We start from the raw sequence: 26,122 nt of genomic DNA, 5'->3' as shown, positions 1-26,122 counted from the left end.
AAGTATCAGGAAATGTCATACCACCAATTAAAACTGTTACAGCAATGGAGATCATTGGAAGTAGAGTACTTTCGTGTGAACTAACATCTAAAACTGTAGTTCTTTATTGAGGAAATCAGCCGTCATTTTAAGGTAATACGCAATTCTCAGCAGTGAGAAAAACATCAAAATGCAGTTTCAGCACTCACTAACTATTAGTTACCAGTGTCAGTAAACTACCACCCTACATTTTTACACAGGGACAGGAAAGATCCCAAATTATGCAACATTTTGTAATATCCATCGATTTCGTGTTGTTGCTAAAAATCAATCATTTCACTTTATTTTTTGCTTTATCATTTACTAATCAAATTTTATTTGGGCTTCAGTTAGGAATAAATTTTGGTACATATGTAAATCATTACTTTTGGGCGAGTATGTTTTTAAAAATCTAATATTATGTAATATGTATTTGTCGGAGAGTATTGTTTGCTAATACTACGCAAGTGTGTGTGTGTGTGTGTGTGTGTGTGTGTGTGTGTGTGTGTGTTTTGGGCGAGTATGTTTTTAAAAATCTAATATTATGTAATATGTATTTGTCGGAGAGTATTGTTTGCTAATACTATGCAAGTGTGTGTGTGTGTGTGTGTGTGTGTGTGTGTGTGTGTGTGTGTGTGTGTGCGCGCGCGCGCGTGTGTGTGTGTGCGTGTGTGTGTGTGTGTGTGTGTGTGTGTGTGCACTATAACTAAAAGAGGAGTGAAATTTTACGCAATTTTTCTGGCCTCTCCTGGTGTTCCTACAAATCAACCATTGTTCATTTTGTAATTTTTTTTATTTTGCATCCTGGAATTATCATTATCATAACACAAGTTCAAATAACTCTAGGGCTCACATATTGAATAAAAATTTATCTTGATGTCTTCATATGCGCCCCTACTCCCTCAACTCCCCCTCCCCCCCTCTCACTCCCTCCCCCCCCCCCCCCCCCCCAAAAAAAAAAAAAGAAGGAAAATAGTGATTTTTAACTTCTCCTTATATATTTCATTATTGTGTTGGAATGCTGTAGTTCATAATTGGAATAAATTTTATTAATTTATTCCTATCCTTATATGGTGTTGCAGTTGTCACAAGCAGTACCAGTACCATTGGTATAACAACGAATCACATTAAAAGTGTAGTTCTCATTTTATATCTTTCAGTTAAAATTGTAGTCTTCTGTGGTGCTGAATACAAAAGCAGAATACCTCAAGTTCCTGTCGGGGTATTTTAATGTTACTAGAGATTTTATTATTTGTCTATGCAAGTAAAATGATAGTGTATCCTGTTCTTCTTTAGGCTGATGATGCAGCGTCTGAGAAGACTGTCGATTATCCAACTCTGCAGCGATCGTATGCATGTCAGTTTTGTGATTCAACATTTTCTTTGTATATTGAGCTGAAGAGTCACATGAAAAAGCATTCAGATCAAAAGGTAAGCAGTTCAGATTGTCTTTGTAGTTATAGTATCACCCTCAACTTAACAAAAGGGTCTCAGTGATTGAGACAGTGAACTTGTGTTTTAAGGAGTGGGGTTGAAAACTCCACTTGGCCAGTCTGACATAGCTTTTCCAGAGTTTTATTACATACTTCAATTTATTGACCTGACTTTTTTTTAGCAAAGCTTTGGCTAATTTACTTTGCCATCCTCAGCCAACTGAAACTGTGGTCCATCCTTGACAATCACAGTCTTCATCACACATATTTGTGTGCCTTACTGTATATACACAGCGTTCATTTAATGCAAGCTGAATGAAACACATGGGAGTCAAGTAAATGAAACAGGCGATGGCTACACCATTCCTTTCTTTAAGGCATGTCTCGTGCCACAAAGAATTCTGATATGAGGTAAAAAATGAAGTTGTGTGGCTACATTGAAACTTACTTTCTGTTGAACTGTAGAACACTTTTTGGCAGATTTCATGAGTTTCCAGTTTAGTTAACTTCACTTCAAAGAGAAGTATAATATTAACAGATACCATAAGATTATTCCAATGAACTAAAGTTTCCATTAAAATGTAAACTCTATGCATATGAAAGTAGTTGCTGTCACTGCTGGTCAGAATTTGTTTTGTGTTAAGTGCTTTTGGTGAGAACTGAATTTGTCTTGGCCAGCTTTGTTAAGAACTCTTAATCAGAAATCAGATTTAATTTGAGTACCAGTGGAATATAGGTGCAATTTCAATGCACCTCCACCTTGTCATATGTCAGGGTTTTACACGCTAGCATCGGAAAACCAATTCCAGTTTTTTAGGTGGTGTAGAACACCATCTTGTAACGAAAATGCTTTAAAAGAGTTTACAGAAGACTCTCTCTCTCTCTCTCTCTCTCTCTCTCTCTCTCTCTCTCTCTCTTTCTCTTTGTGAAAGTGAGATAAAAGAAAAGTACCCATTTTTTGACATTTTTACAAAAATCATCAACATTGCCATCAGTTTGAAAAAAATTGGAAAGCAGTAGGAGATTAAAATCTTATATTCTAAAACCTTGTGTTGGTAAGTTATTATGTGCCAAGTTTTAGGTTTACCGTATTTACTCGAATCTAAGCCGCACTTTTTTTCCGGATTTTGTAATCCAAAAAACCGCCTGCAGCTTAGAATCGAGTGCAAATCAAGCGGAAGTTCTGAAAAATGTTGGTAGGTGCCGCCACAACTAACTTCTGCTGTCGGATATATGTAGCACTACACAGGCATGCTTTGTAGGCACAAAGATAAATACTGGCGCCAAAATCTTTGCGTCAGAAATAAATTAAAAAAAAAAAGGTGGAACACGAGCTTTTTTTCTCCGCCCCTAGTTTCGACCACTGCATTTTCATACATTATCCAATGAAGTAAATACAAATTCTGTATTGTTTATCTTCGAATGTAGCAGAATTTCAATGTACTATGAAAATCCTACTGGCAAGACTGGGATGTTTGTCAATATTGCCAACTCTACGTTCTGAATTTTTTCCTACCTGTGAGAAGAGATGGTTGCTAATAGAAACCTGATGAAATGTGAATCACATGCAGTATTCTCTTCACCATAAGAATAATACGAATATAAACATTTTGCCATGTATTCTTTCGTGTTTGCTGCTATCTCATTTAAATCCTGTCTGCCTAATAAACTATGAAACTAGAGTGATACAACAGCAAACACGGAAGAATATACGTATCGTGTCATGTTTATATTTGTATTATTCTTATGCCTAATAGTGATACAGTCAGAAATGAAGCATGGCAACTGACTAGATTTTTAAATCTAAGATGACTCTAATTTCTGTGCAGAATTTTATGTACTAAAGAAGCGGCCGCAAAGATTATCAAACGGAGAAAAATTTTCACGAAACTCTCGTTCAGAACATCTTCTATCATATGCAGTCTATTATTTGGTTCTTGTTGATCATTATCAAAGAAAGCAGCAATGTAAGCAACAACAAATAGCAGTCTCTTCCCATTGTTTCGCTAATGGCTACCTGGTAAAGCGTAACTGTTAAGCTTACGACTCGAACCAAACTACTGTAGCTGTATCGTCATTCATTCGACCTAAATTTTGTCTCATATTACCTTGGACCAACTTTGTTTCGATTTGGAGGTGCGACCTAAAACTTTTCTCTTCCCTTGAATTTCGAGTCTTAAATTTCAGGTGCGGCTTAGATTCGGGAATTTTTTTTCCTTTATTTCGAGTCTCATTTTTCAGTTGCGGCTTAGATTCGAGTGCGGCTTAGATTCGAGTAAATACGGTATCCTGCTATTACTTCCAGAGGTATAAAAAACCAAACTACACTTCTTTTTTCTTTTTTAAATGTGTATTTTTATCAGCCAACTTTACTTTAATTTATCCATATCAAAACTGCTTGAGAGGTCTTTATTATTTCACTTTAGAGAGTGCAAAATGTTGTAAAAGATGCCCAAGTTTTGTTTCTTTCAAGAAAATATTGCCATAGATATTGCCTCAAAAGCTGCCGAAAACTTTTGTGCACAGTTGAAGACTGTGCTATGGGATTATTCAAATGACCATATCTCCACACGTATTGAATTGATGATTGTGAAATTGAGAGCATGTGTGAAAGTTCATACAAAATTTTATCAAAACCCATGATGGTCACATGGGAACCTTTAGATAACTTGGCATTGAATGACCCGGCTCTTAAGCTATGTTCCTTAGAGACTAAGTTTACAGGACCTTTTTTTATTGTTTGGGTGTGTACTAACATCTCTCAAAATACTTGACACTTTTTTATCATCCTGTATATGCTTCTGTATCCTGTATGTTTGTCTTATAGCCATTTGTGCTTAACCATTTTGCAGTTTCTGTCAGTCTCAGTTTTTAGACACCTCCTTGATTTGCTGCACAATTATATTTCCTCCTTTCATCCATTAAATGCAACATCTCCTGTGATGTCCAAGAATTTCTACTAGACCTTGTCTTTTTTTACCTATTTGATCCTCTGCTGCTTTCAATATATCATCTCTCATAGCTGCCCATTTGTCTTCTATTTTCCTTTCCCCTGTTTCAGTCAATCGTTGCCTAATGCTGCCTCTGAAAGTCCCAACAATCTCTGATTTTTTTCAACTCATCCACATCTCATCTCTGTATTTCCTACTTGTTAGCAATTTATTCAGTTTTAACTAACGGTTCACAATGAATAAATTGTTGTCAGAGACCATGTTTGTCCCTTGAAATGTTTTCCAGTTTAAAATCTGGTTCTGAAATCTCTGTCTCACCATTACATAAATAATCTGAAACCTTCTGGTGTCTCCAGATCTCTTCCACATGTACAATCTTCTTTCATGATTCTTAAACTAATGATTAAGTTACAGTCTGTGCAGAAGTCTATCAGGGGGCATCCTTTTTCATTTCTTTCCCCAGTCCATATTCACCTACTATTTTCTCTTCTCTTCCTTTCCTTACTATTAAATTCCAGTCCTCTATCACAGTTAAAATTTCTTCTCCCTTAATTATCTGAATAATTTTTGTATTTCATCATACATTGTTCAGCCTCTTCCTCATCTGCAGAGCGAGTTGGCCTGTGAACTTGTACTTCTGTGGTGGGTGATGGTTTTGTGTCTGTCTTGACTATGATAATGCATTTACTACACTGTTTGTTGTGACTTTCCCACATTCCTGTTTTTTTTTATGCATTGTTAGACCTCCTTCTGCGTTACCTGTATTTGATTTGGTATTTACAGTATAACCCTGTAAGTCATGACCATATAACACTGCAACCGGTTTTACGCAGCTTGTACAATCAAATACCAAATTTGGTTTATTACGTACTATGCCCCAACAGAACAAATAGTCCTGTCACAGAAAAGCCACATATAACACTACCGCCTGCCACTTTTATACCATAACCTCAAAGCTGGAGGTAGTTCGTATAAATGAAATCAATTTTATTAAAGCAATTGCAATATAAACAAGCAGAGCAGTGTTACCCTCTAAATGGAAATAAGTTGTGTTGACCTTGATATACCAAACGGAGGTGGCTTATCGGAAGTGAAAGTTAGAATTATGTAAATATTTGAACAGTAACAAACAATAATTTACCTATCCATAGTGTCCCAATAATAATAACAACGGTCGCCAGCCTAATTAGGCATAAGAATGAGTAACATTCTTGTTCAAGAAACTGAAATTAAGTATCTTCAATGGGTAAACGCAGCCTATACTTTAGTCACATGAAAGTGCAATGAACTCTGGCATCTGCATATGTTCACGTTAAGGTTGAAGCTGACAGAGCAGAACAAACAATTTGCATAAATATAACAGATAACAATACACACTATTACCTTCAGGGCTTATTCAAACTGAATGGTGTCAATAACATTACTATTAATATTTACTATAAAATTATAAATTGAGTATGGGTTTAGTCTCTCTTTTACCAATTACTTTTCTATCTGACATGAAAAAATTATATTTCACTAGCAAACCATTTCTCACTGTCCTCTGAATAAAAGAAGTTACTGTTTTCATAGATAGAGTTCTCTTTATGTTACATGTTACCTAGCATGAGCACAATAGACAAACTGTGGATCATGTTACACTATTAATATCCACTTCCAATACACAAGAGAAACAAACACTTAGCAAACCCAAGTATATAACTTTCCACAAATGAAGTTCACGACTTTTACTGTAGTGAGACACAAAGTTGACAAATTTGCAAGAAATTGATTCACCTTTTAAAATTTACTACAGGCAGCACTATGATCATTAACTAAGGAAAACTTTATAAGCCTCAGTTTTAAGAACTATTAATTTTTGAAAGTAACAGCAAATTGTCTTTATTACCATAGTCTTTTACTTTCAAGTCAATGATGAAATAGGTAACTTTGAAAGTCCACAAAACTTTAAATTGGTACTGTTTCAATCACTGGGAGGCTTTCAAAAAACTACATTTACTACCTCCCACAATTTCACTAAATCCACAGTAAATCTGAATACTGCCTTCTTACCAAATATCAAACAACATTATGTAATTAACTGTTTGGCTTTGAGGCTTTCATTTTTTCCACAACAAGGACACTCGGTAATCATAGTTCAAATGGAGAGGAACCTGAGAGGTGATGTGATAAGAAAAAAATCAAGGTAGGTACATAAATTCATTTATAAGTTACCTTATATTTGAGCACACTAAAACATCCAATGAGCTAATCCTTCACTGTACATCACAGTGATTGTGCAATGTGGTGGCAAGTCCATGTTGGTAGGTGGATTTGCAGGTAGGATTGCAGGACTCTGTCATTTCTTGGTGGCGATGATAGATATCAATTCCAGAATAGTTCCAGCTCTTTATCCATCCATCCCAGGCATTGGAAAGTGTCAGGAAAAGCCTCTCTCACAACTAGCACAATACACAACTTTTACATGAGCAGTTGATAGTTTGGTAGCTCGTGCCCGACTGGCTCGTGGTTCCACCTTTCTGTCCATGCCCACCACATTTTGCGCGCGCTACATACTTTCGTTCCCGAGGGGAACCACAACACCTTTCACATACAAAATAACTAAGAACCCTAAGTGAAGATCAGCAGTTTACATAACAGCAACCAAACACATTAAATAAAACAGAACCTTTGCACATATTGACATTTATACAACAAAAAAATTATTTAAACAAAACTACAATTATATACATTAAGTTTTGTTCCCTCCAAATGAGACAAAGAATTTAAGTGATAGATACACTACATTGCATAGAATCAAACCATGACATCAAAGGAAAAAAGCGAACACTCTTGTGCTATCAGTGCAATCAAAATATTTACAGAAACTCAACTTCTTGACATTAAACATCAAGCAAAAGGCAAAATAAATCAGTACAGCATTAGATCTATGGTGTTATAACTAGAAGTTCTGTTCATCCTGCCACTGCACTCCACTAATACTATCTTCGACCAATCAATTTCCCATTTTAATTCTGTACCCTACGTAACCATTAAGGGATCTACTATTCTGTACTGTAACTCATAGGATACCAATTTTGCTTTCCTGATACTGACAACCTCCTGAGTAGTTCCCATCTGGAAATGTGATTGGGGGACTTTTTTACCTCCAGAATATATTATTCCAGAGGATGCAATGATAATTTAACCATATAGTGGAGCTGCATGCCCTCAGAAAAGTAAGGGTCGTAGTTTCCCCTTTCTTTCAGCCCTTTGTGGTACCAGCACATCAAAGCCATGTAGGTTGATGTTACAGGGCCAGATCAAAAATCCAGACTGTTGTCCCTGCAACTACCGAAAAGGCTGCTTCCCCTCTTCAGGAATCACATGTTTGTCAGGCCTCCCAACAAATACCCCTCCATTGTGGGTGCGCCTACAGTACGGATACGTATATTGTTGAGGCACACACACTGCTCCAAATCGTAAAAGGTCAAAAGTTGATGGAAGGTATAGGTATATCCTGTAAATACTTGTCCTACAATTGTAGAGTCAGTGTAGTTCTATTTGCACTGCCATATTAATTGACGATATGGAAAATTTTTGATAAATCCAGTGCCTACCTCTTTTGTACCAAGTGAGGTGGAGCAGTGGTTAGCACACTGGAATTGCATTCGGGAGGACGACAGTTCAAATCACAGTCTGGCTTTCAAGATTTAGGTTTTCTGTGATTTCCCGAAATTGCTGAGGGAGGAAGCCGGGATGGTTCCTTCAAAATGGGCGTGACTGGTTTTCTTCCCTTTCCTTTCATAATCTGAGTTTCTGCTCTGTCTCTAATTACCACGTCATTGATGGAACATTAAACTCTCATCTTCCTATTTTAGTTCTTTTCTAGCTGCTGAAATTACAACAACTGACAAAGATGTTGGAGAAGATTTGGTGTATACTTACTGATTAATTTATGGAAGCTAGCGCTTTTCATCGTGCTTGCCTCTCTGTCTATTGGTACTAACATAGATTCTACAGTACCACCCCAGAACTGGCAGTATTGACATATGTAAGATGGTGATTTTATACTGGGACTACTGGTGGGTTGTAAAAATTACTTATTCATGTAACACATTTCAACATCATCATTAGCATCAGCCATTTGACATCCACTGTTACCTCTTTCTTCCTCCATTTAGTTTCATTCTACCTCACTTCCTGTCCCACACATCTCCTTTCAATTTCCAGTGTTTTTAATTATATCTTCCATTCTGCTCTGTTTCCTTTTTGAATTTTCTGTTCTTCCAGTATCTTCCAACAACTTCCTGAATGGGTCTCTCCATTGCTCACTGGACAACCCTTAGTTTTCTTATTGATTTTGCATTTGAAGTCCAAAGCCAAAACTGGTGATACAGTTAGGAACTTTGTTTTGATAGCCTTGTTTAGTTTACTACAAGCACTGAAAGCCATTTTTATCCTTCTTTTTATTTCTTTTGCTGTCTAAATTGTCATTGTTGTTATCTTTCCTAAATGTGCTAAATTGTCCACTGTTTCTGTGACTAAGTTGTTTCCTTAACAATATTATGAAAAGGACAGACTGTTTCCCATTGTATAGCGGAGATGTAGAGTCACAAATGGGCACAACAAAAAGACTATCAAACAAGTAAGCTACACAAACACAAACACACACACACACACACACACACACACACACACACACACACACACTCATGCAGGCACAGCTCACACACCCATGACCACTATCTCTGGCTGCTGATGCCAGACTGTGAGCAACTGAATTTGATGTGAGAAGCAGTGTGGGTGGTGGTGATCAGGTGGAGGCTGGTGTAGGGAGGTGGAGGGATAGCAGAATAGGGCTGAGGGATGGTAAAATGCTGCTTGTAGGAGCATCATCCCCCCCCCCTCCCCACACACACACACACACACACACACACACACATTTTCTTCCGTCCGTCCTTCCTTCCTTCCATTACCAAACTGACAATGGCTCAGGATGTGTCCTATCAATGAATCCCATTTTTTAGTCAGGTTGTGCTATACATTTCTTTTTTCACCAATTTGATTCAGTACGAGGCAGTTGTATGAGTTTATCAATTCCAGTTGTGACTTATTGATATTGTAGTCTTAGGATATTACTCTGTTCACAAGAGAATTTACATTCAAAGCAAGTTGCCAATCTTTGCACCACTTTGGAAGCTTATTAACATCTGACTTAATATTTGTACCACTTTTTTTCAGCAAGTACTTCCTTATATGAGGTGTGTTCGAAGAGTAAGGTGACTTTATATTTTTATGAAAAAATATTTATTTATTTATTTATTTATCAATATTCATGTTGTACCCTTCAGAGTAATCACCCACAGATACAATACACTTGTGCCAGCACTACTTCCAATCCTCAAAGCACTCCCCATAAGCAGTTTTTCATACTGCCTTGAGTACTTCCAGCAATGCAGTTTTTATTTCCTTAGTCCTTTCATAGGTCTCTTCAGTTTTGGAAACAGGAAAAGTCGCAGGGGACCAATTCCGGTGAATATGGTGCCTGAAGCATGATTTTCATTTTATTTTTAGCCAAAAAATCTCTCACAAGCAACAGTGAATGAGCAGGTGCATTGTCGTGATGCAAAAAGACATGAACTGCTTTTCTGCTGTTATAGACGTTTTTTGCGTATAGCTTCTCACAAATGGCGCATAATGTTAAGGTAATGCTCCTTATTGACCACATGACATTAGGCAAAAATTCAGGATGCACTACGCCAAGGCCTTTTGAGCAAATCAGGATCATCATTTACGTCATTCAAGATCTCCTTAGCAATGCTCATGTGACGGTTCTTCTGATTAGAATTGAGAAGTTCTGGAACAAACTTTGCTGACACATGTCTCATGTCCAAAACATCGGAAAAAAAATTGCATGACATGAGCTGACCAATATGCCAATGTCCACACAAACTTCTCTTACGGCAATCTGATGATTTTCCAAAACAATTTTCTTCACAAATTCGATGTTATCATCTGTTATTGATGTGCTGGAGTGTCCAGGGCGAGGTTCGTCATTGGCATCTTCTTGACCATCTTAGAAGTGCTTGTGCACTTGTAATCTCTCTCTCTCTCTCTCTCTCTCTCTTTTTTTTTTTTTTTTTTTTTTTTTTTTTTTTTTTTTTTTTTTTTTTTTTTTTTTTCTTAAAGCAGACAAGCAGACTCACAGTATACCTCTGTCAAAATTTCAAGTGTTTCAGAGCACTTGATTCCATCTTTCACACAAAATTTGATGCAAATTCTTTGTTCCATTTTTTATAATAATGGAAAATTGCTGAGCATACTAAGACATGTCTAACCTTTCTATCTGTCAAAAACAAATGAAGTATGTTGTACACTTGAAGAAACTGTGAACATATGTTCGGGAAATGTAAAAAAAAAAAAAAAAAAAAAAAAAAAAAAAAAAAAAAAAAAAAAAAAAAAAAAAAAAAAAGATCAATAATCGAATGTATGCTGCCCACGCAATTTGAAAAGTCATCTTATTTTTTGAATAGCCCACGTATATAATGCCTCCATATGTGAAAATTCCAGGTTCCTATTAATATTGTCTGCAAAAATTTCTTATCTACTGTAATGACAGCCTCATTATTTCCAGAATTTACCTTTCCTTTTTATCTTTGTGTAAAATCTGCTCCAACAAACATTACCACAATCAAGCTTTAGATGCTAAGAAAATTCTGGTACAGTTGTACATCTCGGAATTTTTCAGGTAACATTATTTCATGGGTTACTGATTTTTTATTTTTGTTTGTAGCTACAACAATGTTTATCCTGGAAACTTTCCGATTAGAGAGAGTGTCCACAAACTTCTTTGACACCACATATACATCCAAACCACTATCAAGTAAACATTTTCATCAAAAATATCAATCTGTGGTAACAGGTATCCTGATGTTTCTACAATAATTTCAGGATCTGGTTAATCTAATAAATCTTGCACCACTTCACGTCTATTGATGTACAGTCCTGCTACATTTTCCCCATTTACAGTGTTCACGCCACCATTCTCTACAGGATCCTCATTAGTATTGCAGTTCTCATTTACATTATGATCCTGCTTTAAAAATTGATTATGTAACCTCTCTTCCTTGCTGGCCTGGTTAATAGATCACATTTTCTTTCACAAAAATCTACCACGCTTAGGTCCATCCTCCTATTCTTCCCGTGTACTGAGTTTTACTATACCATAACTATGGCATGTAGTTGGTTGTTGCCTTAATAAGTGTTTTGCTTGCAGGTGTAACTACTTTTTGGCTGCTTAGCTCTCTTACTAATTGCTACTAGTTTTCCTCATCTCCTACTCAGCCATCCACCCTGGCATTACATTTTACTGGTTGTCTAGGATGTTGCTCCACCCACTCAGCCAATTGTGCTTATGGTAAGTGCTTCGAGGATTGGAAGAAGCATTGGCACAAGTATTTTATCTGAGGGCATTACTTTGAAGGGGACAACATGAATATTCATGAATAAGTAAATGTTTTTTCATAAAAATATAAAGTCACCCTACTTTTTGAACACACCTCGTATAGCGAAGTACTTGCTGGAAAAAAAAATAAAAATAAATAAATAAATAAATAATTTAAAAGAAATAATTCTAGAGATTTCTACAAAACTTTTAGAAAACAGCTAACCAAATACCAATCCACAAATTTATGTTTTAAAGATGAAGAGAACAAGCTAGGTTTGACAAACAAGACTAATTGTGAAATATTAGCAAAATATTTCGAGAATCTACTAAATTGTGAACCACCCAAAGATAAAATGAGTTTTGAAAACCACCGAAATACTAATACCGAGTCAAAACCTCCAGACGCTGAAGAAATAAAACACATAATACACAGTCTAAAAAACAATAAAGCCCCAGGTGAAGACTCCATAGTACCAGAAATCCTAAAAATAATGGATACCAACCTCCCACAAGTTTTGGAACATATGTTTAAGAAGATCTGGGACGAAGAAAGAATTCCTGAAGACTGGCAGTGTGCCCTGATACACCCACTACACAAAAAGGGGGATAAGATGAATGTTAATAATTATAGAGGGATCTCGCTACTACCAGTAGGATACAAAATTTTGTCAAGGAAATTACTTCAAATCGTGGAGCCAGTTCTGGATAAAAAAATAGGTGAATATCAAGCAGGTTTTAGACAAGGTAGATCCTGTGTTGAACAAATATTTAACCTGAAAACACTAATTCGTTACAGAATCTCAAGAGGCCAGAGATTTGCAATAGTATTTGTAGATTTCAAAAAAGCATACGACTCGGTAGATAGAGAAACATTACTGAAAGTATTGGAAGAATTTGGGGTCGATAAGAAAACAATTCAAATTATCAAACAGACGCTAACAAACAGTAAGGCCAAAGTTAAATTTATGGGTGAAATTTCAAGGAAGTTCGAAATTAAAACAGGTGTTAGACAAGGTGATGGTTTATCCCCAATCCTCTTCAACTGCGTACTGGAAAAGATATTGAGAATATGGAAAGAAGAACTCAAAGGCACCAAGAATGACATCAGAATTGGAACAAAAAAAGAAAAAATAGAAGTGGACTGTTTAGCTTTTGCAGACGATCTGGCAATAGTTACAGAAAACGAAGAAATAGCTCAGAACTACCTGGAGAAACTACAAGAAGTTTCGGCCAGAGCTGGACTGCAGATTTCATTTGAAAAAACCGTGTATATGTCTAATCATAGAAATAACAAGAAAAATCTTATTACTAAATACGGCAATATTAAGAGAGTAGAAAAATTTAAGTATTTAGGTGAAATAATTCAAGTGAATGGTTTAGACAAGAGTGCAAACCAGGCGAGAGCAAGGAAAATGGAATTTGCTTTTCAAAAAACCAAAGACATATATAACAAAAAAAACATTTCGATTCAAGCTAAATTAAGACATTATAAAACTGTCATTAGACCAGAATGCCTGTATGCATCGGAGTGCCTAACTCTTAACAAAAAGGGGGAAATAGAAAACATGGAAAAGAAAGAAAGGAAAATTTTGAGAAAAATATTAGGACCGAGAAAGATTGGAGAAGAGTACAAGCTAAAGAGTAATAAGGAAATATACAAAACTATTGAGAAAGTGAGTGAGGCAATGCGTAAACGCAGACTAACGTTTTATGGTCACCTGTCGAGGATGGATGGAAACAGACTAACAAGAAAAGTGTTTGAACATAGTAACAGGAACGAAAAAACCAACAATAAATGGATACAGATGGTGAAAAAGGATTTGGCCTATTTTAATGTCACCCGTGAGTCAATCAGGGACAGGGAAAAGTTTAGACAAATAGTGAACGAAATTAAGTGTTTTCCAGAAGAAACGAAACCAAAGAATAATAACAGGAAATGGTCGGAAGAGCGGAGGAGGAACCACTCGAAAATGATGAGGAAATATTGGGAAGAGAGAAAAAAAGATCAAAAAGCCGGGCAAGTGAATTGTTGAACGTGGTCCAAAGATGGCCGAAATCGAAAGAAGAAGAAGAAATAAATAAATTGCGCAAATATTCAGTCAGATGTTGATAAGTTTTCAAAGTGGTGCAAAGATTGGCAACTTGCTTTGAATGTAAATTTTCTTGTGAACAGAGTAATATCCTAAGACTACAATGTCAGTAAACGACAACTGGAATTAATAAACTCATACAAATACCAGGTACAACAATTTTTAGATGTACTGAATCAAATTGGTGAAAAAAGAACTGTATAGTGCAACATGACAAAAAAGTGGGATTCATTGATAGGACACATCCTGAGCCATCAAGAAATTGTCAGCTTGGTAACGGAAGGAAGGAACGAAGGATGGATGGAAGAAAATGTTCTATGCACACATGGATTCGAATCCCATCCTCGTTGCCAGTTGTTGGGTCTTGCCTACTTGTCTCTTATAGGGTGCCTAAGGGATGCTGTGTTCTTGGAATGCTATACAACCATTCAAGCAAATAACAGTAGTAGTTTTATTTCTATAAATCAAATTAACAGTACTTAACTTGAAGTAGGTTTAATAATGAATAGGAAAATAGGAATGCGGGTAAGCTACAACAAACAGCACAGTGAACGCATTGTTGTGGCCAAGATAGACACGAAGCCCACGCCTACGACAGTAGTACAAGTCTATATGCCTACTAGCTCTGCAGATGACGAAGAAATTGAAGAAATGTATGAAGACATAAAAGAAATTATTCAGATAGTGAAGGGAGACGAAAATTTAATAGTCATGGGTGACTGGAATTCGACAGTAGGAAAAGGAAGAGAAAGAAACGTAGTAGGTGAATTTGGATTGGGGCTAAGAAATGAAAGAGGAAGCCGCCTGATAGAATTTTGCACAGAGCACAACTTAATCATAGCTAACACTTGGTTCAAGAATCATGAAAGAAGGTTGTATACATGGAAGAACCCTGGAGATACTAAAAGGTTTCAGATAGATTATATAATGGTAAGACAGAGATTTAGGAATCAGGTTTTAAATTGCAAGACATTTGCAGGGGCAGATGTGAACTCTGACCACAATCTATTGGTTATGAACTGCAGATTAAAACTGAAGAAATTACAAAAAGGTGGTAATTTAAGGAGATGGGACCTGGATAAACTGAAAGAACCAGAGGTTTTACAGAGTTTCAGGGAGAGCATAAGGGAACAATTGACAAGAATAGGCGAACGAAATACAGTAGAAGAAGAATGGGTAGCTTTGAGGGATGAAGTAGTGAAGGCAGCAGAGGATCAAGTAGGTAAAAAGACGAGGACTAGTAGAAATCCTTGGGTAACAGAAGAAATATTTAATTTAATTGATGAAATGAGAAAATATAAAATTGCAGTAAATGGAGCAGGCAAAAATGAATACAAACGTCTCAAAAATGAGATCGACAGGAAGTGCAAAATGGCTAAACAGGCAGGGCTAGAGGACAAATGTAACGATGTAGGGGCTTATCTCATGAGGGGTAAGATAGATACTGCCTACAGGAAAATTAAAGAGACCTTTGGAGAAAGGAGAACCACTTGTATGAATATCAAGAGCTCAGATGGAAACCCAGTTCTAACCAATGAAGGGAAAGCAGAAAGGTGGAAGGAGTATATAGAGGGTCTATACAAGGGCGATGTACTGGAGGGCAATGTTATAGGAATGGAAGAGGATGTAGATGAAGATGAAATGGGAGATATACTGCGTGAAGAGTTTGATAGAGCACTGAAAGACCTAAGTAGAAACAAGGCCCTGGGAGTAGACAACATTCCATTAGAACTACTGACAGCCGTAGGAGAGCCAGTCATGACAAAACTCTACCATCTGGTGAGCAAAATGTATGAGACAGGCGAAATACCCTCAGACTTCAAGAAGAATGTAATAATTCGAATCCCAAAGAAAGCAGGCATTGACAGATGTGAAAATTATCGAACTGTCAGTTTAGTAAGTCACGGCTGCAAAATACTAACGCGAATTCTTTACAGATGAATGGAAAATCTGGTAGAAGCCGACCTCGGGGAAGATCAGTTTGGATTCCGTAGAATTATTGGAACACGTGAGGCAATACTGACCCTACGAATTATTTTAGAAGCTAGATTAAGAAAAGGCAAACCTACGTCTCTAGCATTTGTAGACTTAAAGAAAGCTTTTGTCAATGTTGACTGGAATACTCTCTCTCAAATTCTGAAGGTGTCAGGTGTAAAATACAGGGAGCGAAAGGCTATTTACAATTTATACAGAAACCAGATGGCAGTTATAAGAGTTGAGGGACATGAAAGGGAAGCAGTGGTTGGGAAGGGAGTGAGACAGGGTTGTAGCCTCTCCTCGATGTTGTTCAATCTGTATATTGAGCAAGCAGTAAAGGAAACAAAAGAAAAATTCGGAGTACGTATTAAAGTCCATGGAGAAGAAACAAAAACTTTGAGGTTCGCCGATGACATTGTAATTCTGTCAGAGACAGCAAAGGACTTGGAAGAGCAGTTGAATGGAATGGACAGTGTCTTGAAAGGAGGATATAAGATTAACATCAACAAAAGCAAAACGAGGATAATGGAATGTAGTCGAATTAAGTTGGGTGATGCTGAGGGAATTAGACTAGGAAATGAGACACTTAAAGTAGTAAAGGAGTTTTGCTATTTGAGGAGCAAAATAACTGATGATGGTCGAAGTAGAGAGGATATAAAATGTAGACTGTCAATGGCAAGGAAAGCGTTTCTGAAGAAGATAAATTTGTTAACATCGAGTATAGATTTAAGTGTCAGGAAGTCATTCCTGAAAGTATTTGTATGGAGTGTAGGCATGTATGGAAGTGAAACATGGACGTAAATAGTTTGGACAAGAAGAGAATAGAAGCTTTCAAAATGTGGTGCTACAGAAGAATGCTGAAGATTAGATGGGTAGATCACATAACTAATGAGGAGGTATTGAATAGAATTGTGGAGAAGAGGAGTTTGTGGCACAACTTGACAAGAAGAAGGGACCGGTTGTTAGGACATGTTCTGTGGCATCAAGGGATCACCAATTTAGTACTGGAGGGCAGCGTGGAGGGTAAAAATCGTAGAGGGAGACCAAGAGATGAATACACTAAGCAGATTCAGAAGGATGTAGGTTGCAGTAAGTACTGAGAGATGAAGCAGCTTGCACAGGATAGAGTAGCATGGAGAGCTGCATCAAACCAGTCTCAGGACTGAAGACAACAACAACAACAACAACAACAACAACAACAACAACTTGAAGATTTACAAGACGTAGTCGGAAATGAGGGATGACATGCAAACAATAATATTCTTGGCTATGCAGTGTTTTTGCAAGTTGTACAGACATCATTGGCAACTAATGTCCATGATACTGAGTCTGATATGAGTGGCCGAGGCTGGCAGGAGCGTCGCTTATATTCACTTCGGTGTCATGCTGCGGTCCTATTCCTCAGAACATTGGCCAACGTCGTTTCAACTACTTCTCTGGTCTTACATTTTGCATCTTTGTTCCGGCACTTGTGGCTATGCAAGAACATTCCTCCTCCCCCCCCCCCCCTCCCCCCCTCCCCCCCCCCCCCCCTCCCAAAGTGATGGACCGTTGTCGTTTAGGGAGTGCGACCACCCCAGGGGATGCAGGAGTTTGGGTGCAAAGTCGTGGTTGCAGGGAACGTCAAGCTTCCGGCTGTACCCTGCCATCCGCCATCCGCCCTGCGCTCTTGCAGAAACATCCCCGGAAAACAAGCAGAAGGTTACGCATCCACCTCCTGCTGCCATGAACCAGTTGAAGAAGGTGGTGACTGCTGTGTTGTGGGTGGGTTCAGCTCCATCGGTTGGACGAGAGGAGGCAGAGGCTCCATCTCCATGGGGTCATCCTGCGGTGTCGTGATGACATCCACTGGCGGCTACTGTGGCCGCGTTGTCCTCTGAATCCATGAATCTGAGGGAAGACACACAGGGAGATCTTCAGGTACATGACAGAGGTGAAGCTGATTTTGATGGCGGTGCTGCAAGCCTTCAGGACCAGAAAGAAGATACATGCAAGGGGCAAGTTGATGGACGATCTCACCTCACTCCCCCCATCTGCTGCCACTAAAAACCCTGTAAAAGACAATATCATGTGGTGCAAAGCATTATTTGTGGCCTTCCTTTGGCGCCGGATGCTGAGGAGGGTGGAGCAGTGTGCGATGGTGGCGGCTGTGAAGCATTCCACCGACGATGGTCGATCTCGTGTGTGTGAATGATACGTTGCAATGCCTGATCCCTGATGTTTGTGGAGCTAAGTTTGGCCGCCTGCTTGTTGAAGGTCCTGACAAAACGTTCCGCCTCATCGTTTGATTGTGGATGGAACAGTGCACTAGTTAGGTGCTGCATGCTATTGCATTCACAGAATGTTTCGAATTCATTTGACATGAACTGAGGTCTATTATCTGACACTATTACTTCAGGTAAACCTTCGAGGCAAAACATTGATGACAACACCTGACATTGTCGAGTGCATTGGCATAGCAAAAGGAAACTTGCTGTATTGAGTCAACCACAAGCAACCATCGAGTATTCCAAAAAGTTGCCACATGTCTTTGCCATGACGATTGTTACTTAGGGCAAGCATAGAATTTTTGTGTCAGAGGACTAATTTTCCGCACATGTGTGACACTGTGACATCATCTGTTCTATTTGGGCATCCATACCCTGCCAAGTACAGTGTTGAGGCGCTAACTGTTTCATATGAACAATCCCCCAGTGTCTTTGGTGAAGTAACTGCAACACTCTGTTTTGCAAGGCTTCAGGGATCAACACATGTGACTGTCCACTGTCATTTTGAACAAGAAGTACTCCTTTTTGTACAGCAAGGGTATGCCGATGCACAAAGTATCAGCGCACTACAGAATTCTTTATGCAATGCAAAGAATGAGGCCAAGATGTGTGAGTCTAGTTGAGCAAAATGTTCAAATCTGGATCAGCATCCATGGCCTGTGCAATATCCTTATAGTTCAGTGGAAAAGTCTGAAGCAATTCAGAATTGTGAGCATCGATGTGACAACAAGATGCAGCAGAAGCATCAAAGTCCTTATCAGGACCAATCGGAAGACATGAAAGCGTGTCCTCATTACTATGTTCAGCTGTCGGCTGATACAGAATCTTGTACTGGTATTGAGACAACAACAAAGTCCATCTCTGCAATTTTTGGGCCATTCGTACAGGAACTGGTTTTGTCAGATGAACAAGGGCTGCAAAGGCTTGTGATCTGTTACTAAGTTGAATTTTCTGCTATACAAATAGTGGTGGAATTTGGTGACACCCTACACAATAGCCAAAGCCTCTTTCTCAATTTGTGAATAGTTACTCTGAGCTTTGCGCATCACTTGATGCAAAAGCAAGAGGCCAGTCTTTATCATCAATTCTGTGCAAAAGCACTGCACCAATTCCATAAGAGGAAGCGTCAGCTTGCAATACAGCTGGTTTGTCAGGATCGAAGTGAACTAAGCATCGATCACTGAGCAATGCATTTTTAAGTTTTTGAAAGGCTGCTTAGCACTCATCTGTCCAAACAAAGGGGACATTCATGTGATGCAAGTGATGCAATGGAGCTGCGATTTGTGCAACATTCGTTATGGACCAAATATAATAGTTCATTTTCCCTAAGACTGAATGCAATTCTCTAACATTGCAAGGAACTGGCAAGTCGCGTATGGCTAACAAATGTGACTGATGAAGATGTACCCCTTGACTGTTTATGGCATGACCAAGATACTGCACCTCAGGTTTAAAAAAATTGCACTTGTCCGATCTACACTTAAGTCCTGCCTCAGATAACCCACAAAACAAAGCACATAAATTTGCAATATGTTCTTCAGGTGTACTACCTACTACTACAATATCATTCAAATGGTTTGAACAGTTTGGCACTTGTGTAATCAACTGTTCCAAATACCATTGGAAAATAGCAGGTGTGAAAGCACTGCCAAAAGGCAAACACAAATATTTAAACAAGCCCAAATTAGTGTTTACTACACACACTTTTTGAGATTCTTCATCGAGCAATATTTTAAGATGTGCGTCGCGCAAATCAATTTTAGAAAAATAGCGTCCAGCGCCTAATTTGTCCATGAGGTCCTCTGGGCATGGCAATGGATAAGTATCAATCAAAGTTTGTGGGTGGACTGTAAACTTAAAGCAAACACAGAGGTGAATGCGACCTGGGGGTTTGGGGAACAAAACAAGCGGACTTGATCATTGACTAGCTGATATGGGTGCAATAACTCTGTTACCTTGCAATTTGTTAAGTTCGGTTGCAACTTTGTTCTGTAAGCCAGTGTGCTATGTACACATGGTTTCAAATCCCATCTTCGTTGCCAGGTGTTGGGTCTTGCCCACTCGTCTTGTATAGGGTGCCTAAGGGATGCTGTGATCCTGGAATGCTATACAACAATTCAAGCAAACAACATTAGTAGTTTTATTTTTATTTAACAGTACTTAACATGGAGATTTACAAGGAGTAGTCACAAACAAAGGGCAACATGGAAACAGTAATATTCTTGGCTATGCAATGTTCCTTCAAGTTTTACACACATCACTGATAACTGATGTCTGCAATACTGAGGCCAATCTGTGTGGCCGAGGCTGGCAGGAGCGGTGCTTATATTCACTTTGGTTTGAGGCCGCTCCTGTCGTGGTGCAGTCGTATTTCGCACACCATTGGCCGAAGTTGTTTTACCACCTTCTCTGGTCTTGCATTCTGCATCTTTGTTCCGGTGCTTGTGGTTATGCCAGAACAGTTAGTGTGTATTTATTGGGCCTGTCCGAAATTTAACATGTCTTTTGTATAGTAAGTAGCAATCTATCTTTTCGTATCTTGTTAATAAATACTTTGTAACTTTAGAGACTAATCCATTCAGGTCACTGTTAATATCAGAACCCAATCCTTGATATTACATTCAACTTCATTCATTTTATATGTGTGTGATATCTGTTCTGCCAGACATGTCTGACAGAACAGACATGACTGATGGTACAGTGGCCATATAAATTACATGATTAAGAGAAATCAGGACATTCGACTGTCTACAGGCTTTGAAATAAATCAACGTTGAAGGTTGAAAATTTGTGATTTGCCAGGATTCGAACATGTATATCAGCAAGGGAGGACAGCTCTTTTTAATTTCTTTGTGGATCTTCAGTATATTCCAAATCCGTGAGGGACATAGCGAATCCTATGAGCAGTTGGGCTGATGGATAGGGCCGCTATTCGTGCATGACATGTTGAGAATTTGGGTTGGACGGTAGGCGTGTCTGGATAGCCGAAGCGGTTAAAGCCACCGTTCTAGAGAAGCGAGCATCTGGGTTTGATTCCTGGTCCAGCACAAATTTTCAGTTTTCGTTGTTGATTTATTTCAATATTTGCAGGTGACCAAATTTCTCCTAATCCCTCATTAATTTTGCTATTAATGTCAGAATTCAATCCGTTCATTTTACTATTAATATTAGATTAATGTCTCCCTTTGGTCTCATCAAAGTTTGTAATGTTACTGAAATACTCTCTTTCTGCTTATGAGGCTCTGATATTGGCTCTTGCTTCATTTCTTTCTCAGCTTTACAGCAGGTTCAAACATTAACTGGTGTGGAATTAACCTGACCTTCAAATCCTGGTTTAGTTTTCATCTCTCTAACAAGACTTAGGAGAAACTTGACATCAACTTCAGATTCTGGCTCCTTTTTTCTCTTGCGAATGAAAAATGATGCCTAAGTGTAGTATGTTCCAAATAAAGCCCTGTGCCCTATTCAGACATTACAGAATTGTTGTATTTCTTCATGTTCACAAGATTCTTTCTACACTCACACACTACTTAGCCCTTTCTCCTTGCTGTCAGCATGATGTCACTGTGAGTCCATTCTCCAAGCTCTGCCAGCTCCAGTATAGTTTCTGGCAACCCACTCTGTCTGGGGCGACTAATTATACCTGCTCCCAATCTGCTGTGGCACATTGCTGCAACCTGCTGTCATCACTCTCTTTGTAGTTCCCTTACTTCCCTACCGAGCCAGCTTTTGTTTGATGCACCACTTATATTGTTCTCCGCACGCCATATCTGGACTGGTTTAAAGTCCTTCTTCCACCATTCTAGTTCGAAAGTCTACCTGTAAACTTGTGGATCTTCCGTTTTCATGTTTCATGCTTCTGCTTTTAAAGTTGACAGTCACTTGGACCCTACCACATGCGGTGGGATGGGTTTGTTCTTTGTACCTTTAACAGCTCAGTCCACGTACCTTAGTAAACTTCTTGAGATTTGTCACCTTCACTCTGCATTAGTAGATACCGGTTCATCTGACAGAAACAGCACTGAAGAAAATTCAACCAAATACCTACCACGTTAAGGCCACGTAATTCAGACTTGGAAGCAGCATCTGTAAATTCATAAAAAATATTGAATGTGTGGAATGCTAAATAACTCGCATAAAAAAGGTTTGGAGTTCACTTACCCCTTAACTCATGAGGTGACTTATCTGTAATGTATACTATGAGGTGTGATCTCTTGGATACCAATGTGGTAGTCATGCCTGTGTAAAAGACAGAACAGCGTGTACGTAACAGCTGGTATGAGTCATGTGCTGTTTCACAGGTGGCTCTCTCTTTGATAGTATATTTTGTCTGTTACATGGCTGTTATAGGTGGTGGTAAGAGGGTGTATAGGGCAATTCTTGCAGTGGGGACGGTCAAGGGGTAGGAGCCATTGGGTAGGGAGAAGGATGCAGAAGATGCAGAGGGTCTGAAAAGAATATTGCAGAGATTGAGAGGGTGATGATAAGCTATTCTAGGTGACTGAGTAACCACATGGACTCATGGTAAGGTTGACTTGTTAAAATTTTAGCAATACATCAACATTCTGATCCCAGCCTTCACCGGGCATAATTACCCCACCAGCATAGTTCAAAAGCGGACTTCCTGGGTCATCACATCCAATCCTGGTACTGCTGATCCCTCCAAAAAACACCTTTGGAGCACAGTATTTTCCTGGTCTGGAATGTATAAATCAACTACTTCGACAAGGCTGTGACTTCCTAAAATCATGTCCCGAAGTGAATTCCATCCTGTGTGAGATTTTGCCCACCACACCTAGAATAGTTTTTTGTCGCCCTCCCAATCTCTTCAGTAAATATTCTTTCTTGACCCTATACTCATTCTGCACCCATCTCTTCCCTACCCTATGGCTCCCACACATGTGACTGTCTCCACTGCAAGAGTTGCTTTATGCACCCCCCTACCACCACCTATTCCAGCCATGTAATAGGCAAAACATATACTATCAAAGGGAGGCACATGTGAAACAACATATATCATATGCCAGCTGTTACCTAAACACTGTTCGGCCTTTTACATCGGCATGACTACCACCAAATTATCATTTAGGATGAATGGGTATAGGCAGATGGTGTATACTGGAAACACACAGTATCATATTGCAGAGCATGCTCTACAACATGACAGTCATGACCTTTGTGCCTGATTAACCATCCATGCCATTTGGCTTCTTCCCCCAGTCACCAGTTTCTTAGAAGTCCACAGGTGGGAACTAGTTACACAACATGTCCTTGGTTCTTGCCACCTACTTGGCCATAATTTACATTTCATCACTGTAACTACTCCTTTCTTCACTTCATTTTAGTTTTCTACATTTTTCATTTTCTCACTTGTCAATTTTTCACCCTAACCCTCCCACCTCTGTTATGTACAATGCACTTAACTTCTCACTCTTATTAACTCGTACATGATATTTTAGCAGTAATCTCTGTCTTGCATATTACCCTGTCTCCCACCTTTAAGCTTTCAGGTTTTAAAATCTCGTCCATTGCAGTCTCCAACTATCAGTCTTTCGTTCTCATCCCATCCTTTAAGTCTCCTACGACACGCTGTTGTGGGTGACTTTTCTGAAATCTACCTCCAAGAGCTTGCCTTATTATAACCTTCTTTTATATGTGTGTTCTGCTACTGCTTGGTGAGTAGATTTTTAATGTATCCAATCACATTAAATTGTCAAAAATGGATTGTTTTTGTTGTAATATAATGAAAAGGATAGTTTCTTGTCACCATATAGCAGAGGTGCTGAGTCGCTGGAAGGCACAACAAAAAAACTGTCGGAAAGTTAGCTTTCGGCCAACAAGGCCTTTGTCAAAATAGACCACACACACACACACACACACACACCATGACCAGTCTCTGGAAGCTGGAGCCTTGTTGGCCGAAAGCTAAATTTCCGACAGTCTTTTCATTGTACCTTTCTGCGACTCAGCATCTCCGCTATATGGCAACTATTATTTTCATTATGTTGTTAACTTGCAAGCTAGGTTACTTAAAATGTCCAGACTTCCAGTGAAATGTTTAAAACTGTAGACAATTCACAATTATGTTAAAAGAACTGATAGAACATAAGATCTTTCTTTATCCTTACAAAAATTTGTGTGGTGTGGTTCCACATTGATATACACAGTAAAATGGTTCCAAAGCAACTTTTGGACTCACAGAACTGTAGCACAAAGGTCTACAGAAAGTGCAGGAAATGTGGAATACCTATTGGCTCATGATTTAGACAGCCAATTGCAACAGTTCCCTTGAAGATTCGCGGTAATCCCTAAGTCATCCAATAGAATCACAGAAATCAATTAGTAAAAGAAACTCTGAATTTATGAAACAAAATTTAATTTCAATAAACCAAAGTCAAATTGTAGTCAGAAATGAAATACTACTTGATTTAACACCCAACTTCTCTTCTGGACGGTTTTATACAAATCATGCAGTCTGGACTTTTATTATATACAACACATAATTCATGATTTGCACAAGAATTTTCACATGTGTACATTTTGAATAGTTTTTTTAACAAAGTAGAACATCCACATTTTGCATATATCCCCCATACAGACTCTTTCTCTCTCCACAACACTCACACAACGTATCATAATTAAATAATAATTTTTTTAAAAAATGGTTACTGTTCTGTGAAAGCTATTTTAATGGAAGCAAAGAAAATTCTAGGAAAACAAATTATATGAACACCTTTTTGGTTATAGTTCCAGCTGATATTATAAATGAACTGGTTACAATCCATAGCTCTTTTTTGTAATACCAAAAAGCTTATGGTTTAGACTCTCTAAAAGTAATGAAGATAACAATCAGATATTTTTACAGGATAGTAGAGTTATCTATAAAAGTCTGTGTATGTGTTGCATGAAAAACAACAAATACAATTTAGTACTATTCCTTTAGATTCATAGGGAGTGTGCATAATGAAACTGGTCAGATGTGAATCCAGCATGCTTTCTCACTAGCGATAGCATCAGCTGCACTGAAGTGAGAACAAAAACAAAGCTGCTCTCCTCCCAGCTAGACACAGTCTAAGATTGCTTACCTCACTGTAAGGTGTAAAGACCTGGAATAATTTGCTATGTTACACAGGGACATTGAATGTTTAGAGAGAAATGCAGCATGAATTGTCATAGGTTTGTTTGACTCACAGGGGAGTGTCACAGAAATGTTGAAAAAGCTGAATTTGTCAGACGCTTCAAGATAGATGTCAGTTACCCTGCAGAAGACACTGACAAAGTTTTGAGAACCAGTGTTAAGTGAAGAATGGAGACTTATTCTTTATCTCCCTACATATTCTTCCTGTTAACACTGTGAAGTCCAGATGAGACTAATTACAGGACACACAGAAGCATTTAAGAAATCATTCTTCCTGTAACAACAGCATGTGGTACCAAGCTTAACTGCCATCTGCTGTTCACTGTTCAGTGTTTTGCAGAGTATGTATGTAGATGTAGATTGATAGATGTAACATTTCATAATAAAGCTGAGCATCTTTAATCTGTCCATGTGTATAAATAAAGGAAAATGAATTCTAATAGCGGAGAGGTTTGATCACTATCTTCCTCAATTACTTCAGCCACAGACCATCGCAGACATTGTTTGTATGAGCAAAACCTTGCTCCACAGATGTAAAAGATTTGCAACTCTAGCTTTTCACATAATGCAGTATTATTCCAGATGGTCCTCTATGAATCATGGAGCTATGTGGTGCACTGTTTAGTGCACTGCACTCACATTTGAGGTGACAACAGTTCAAATCCACATCTGGCCATCCAGATATAGGTTTTCCATGATTTTCCTAAGTGGCTCCAAATACCAGGATGAGTTATTTTGAAAGGGCATTGCCAGTTTCCTCCCCCATCCTTGCAGTAATCTCTCTAATGACCTCAACATCTGTGGTACAATAGTCCATAG

At 38.4% G+C, this 26,122-nt stretch overlaps 1 protein-coding gene across 1 annotated transcript in view; it reads left to right on the top strand.

Moving 5' to 3' along the window:
* LOC126483951 (zinc finger protein Xfin-like) overlaps window positions 1-26,122 on the top strand; it is a 345,327-nt gene that overhangs the window by 232,933 nt on the left and 86,272 nt on the right. Inside the window, exon 11 of the mRNA XM_050107239.1 lies at window positions 1,315-1,449. Within this exon, the coding sequence (XP_049963196.1) occupies window positions 1,315-1,449 (135 nt within the window). The remainder of the gene's footprint in view (window positions 1-1,314; window positions 1,450-26,122) is intronic.

The sequence above is a fragment of the Schistocerca serialis genome, chromosome 6 (genome assembly GCF_023864345.2).
Source record: "Schistocerca serialis cubense isolate TAMUIC-IGC-003099 chromosome 6, iqSchSeri2.2, whole genome shotgun sequence".
NCBI lineage: Eukaryota > Metazoa > Arthropoda > Insecta > Orthoptera > Acrididae > Schistocerca > Schistocerca serialis.
This window is presented reverse-complemented; position numbering and strand designations above follow the sequence as displayed.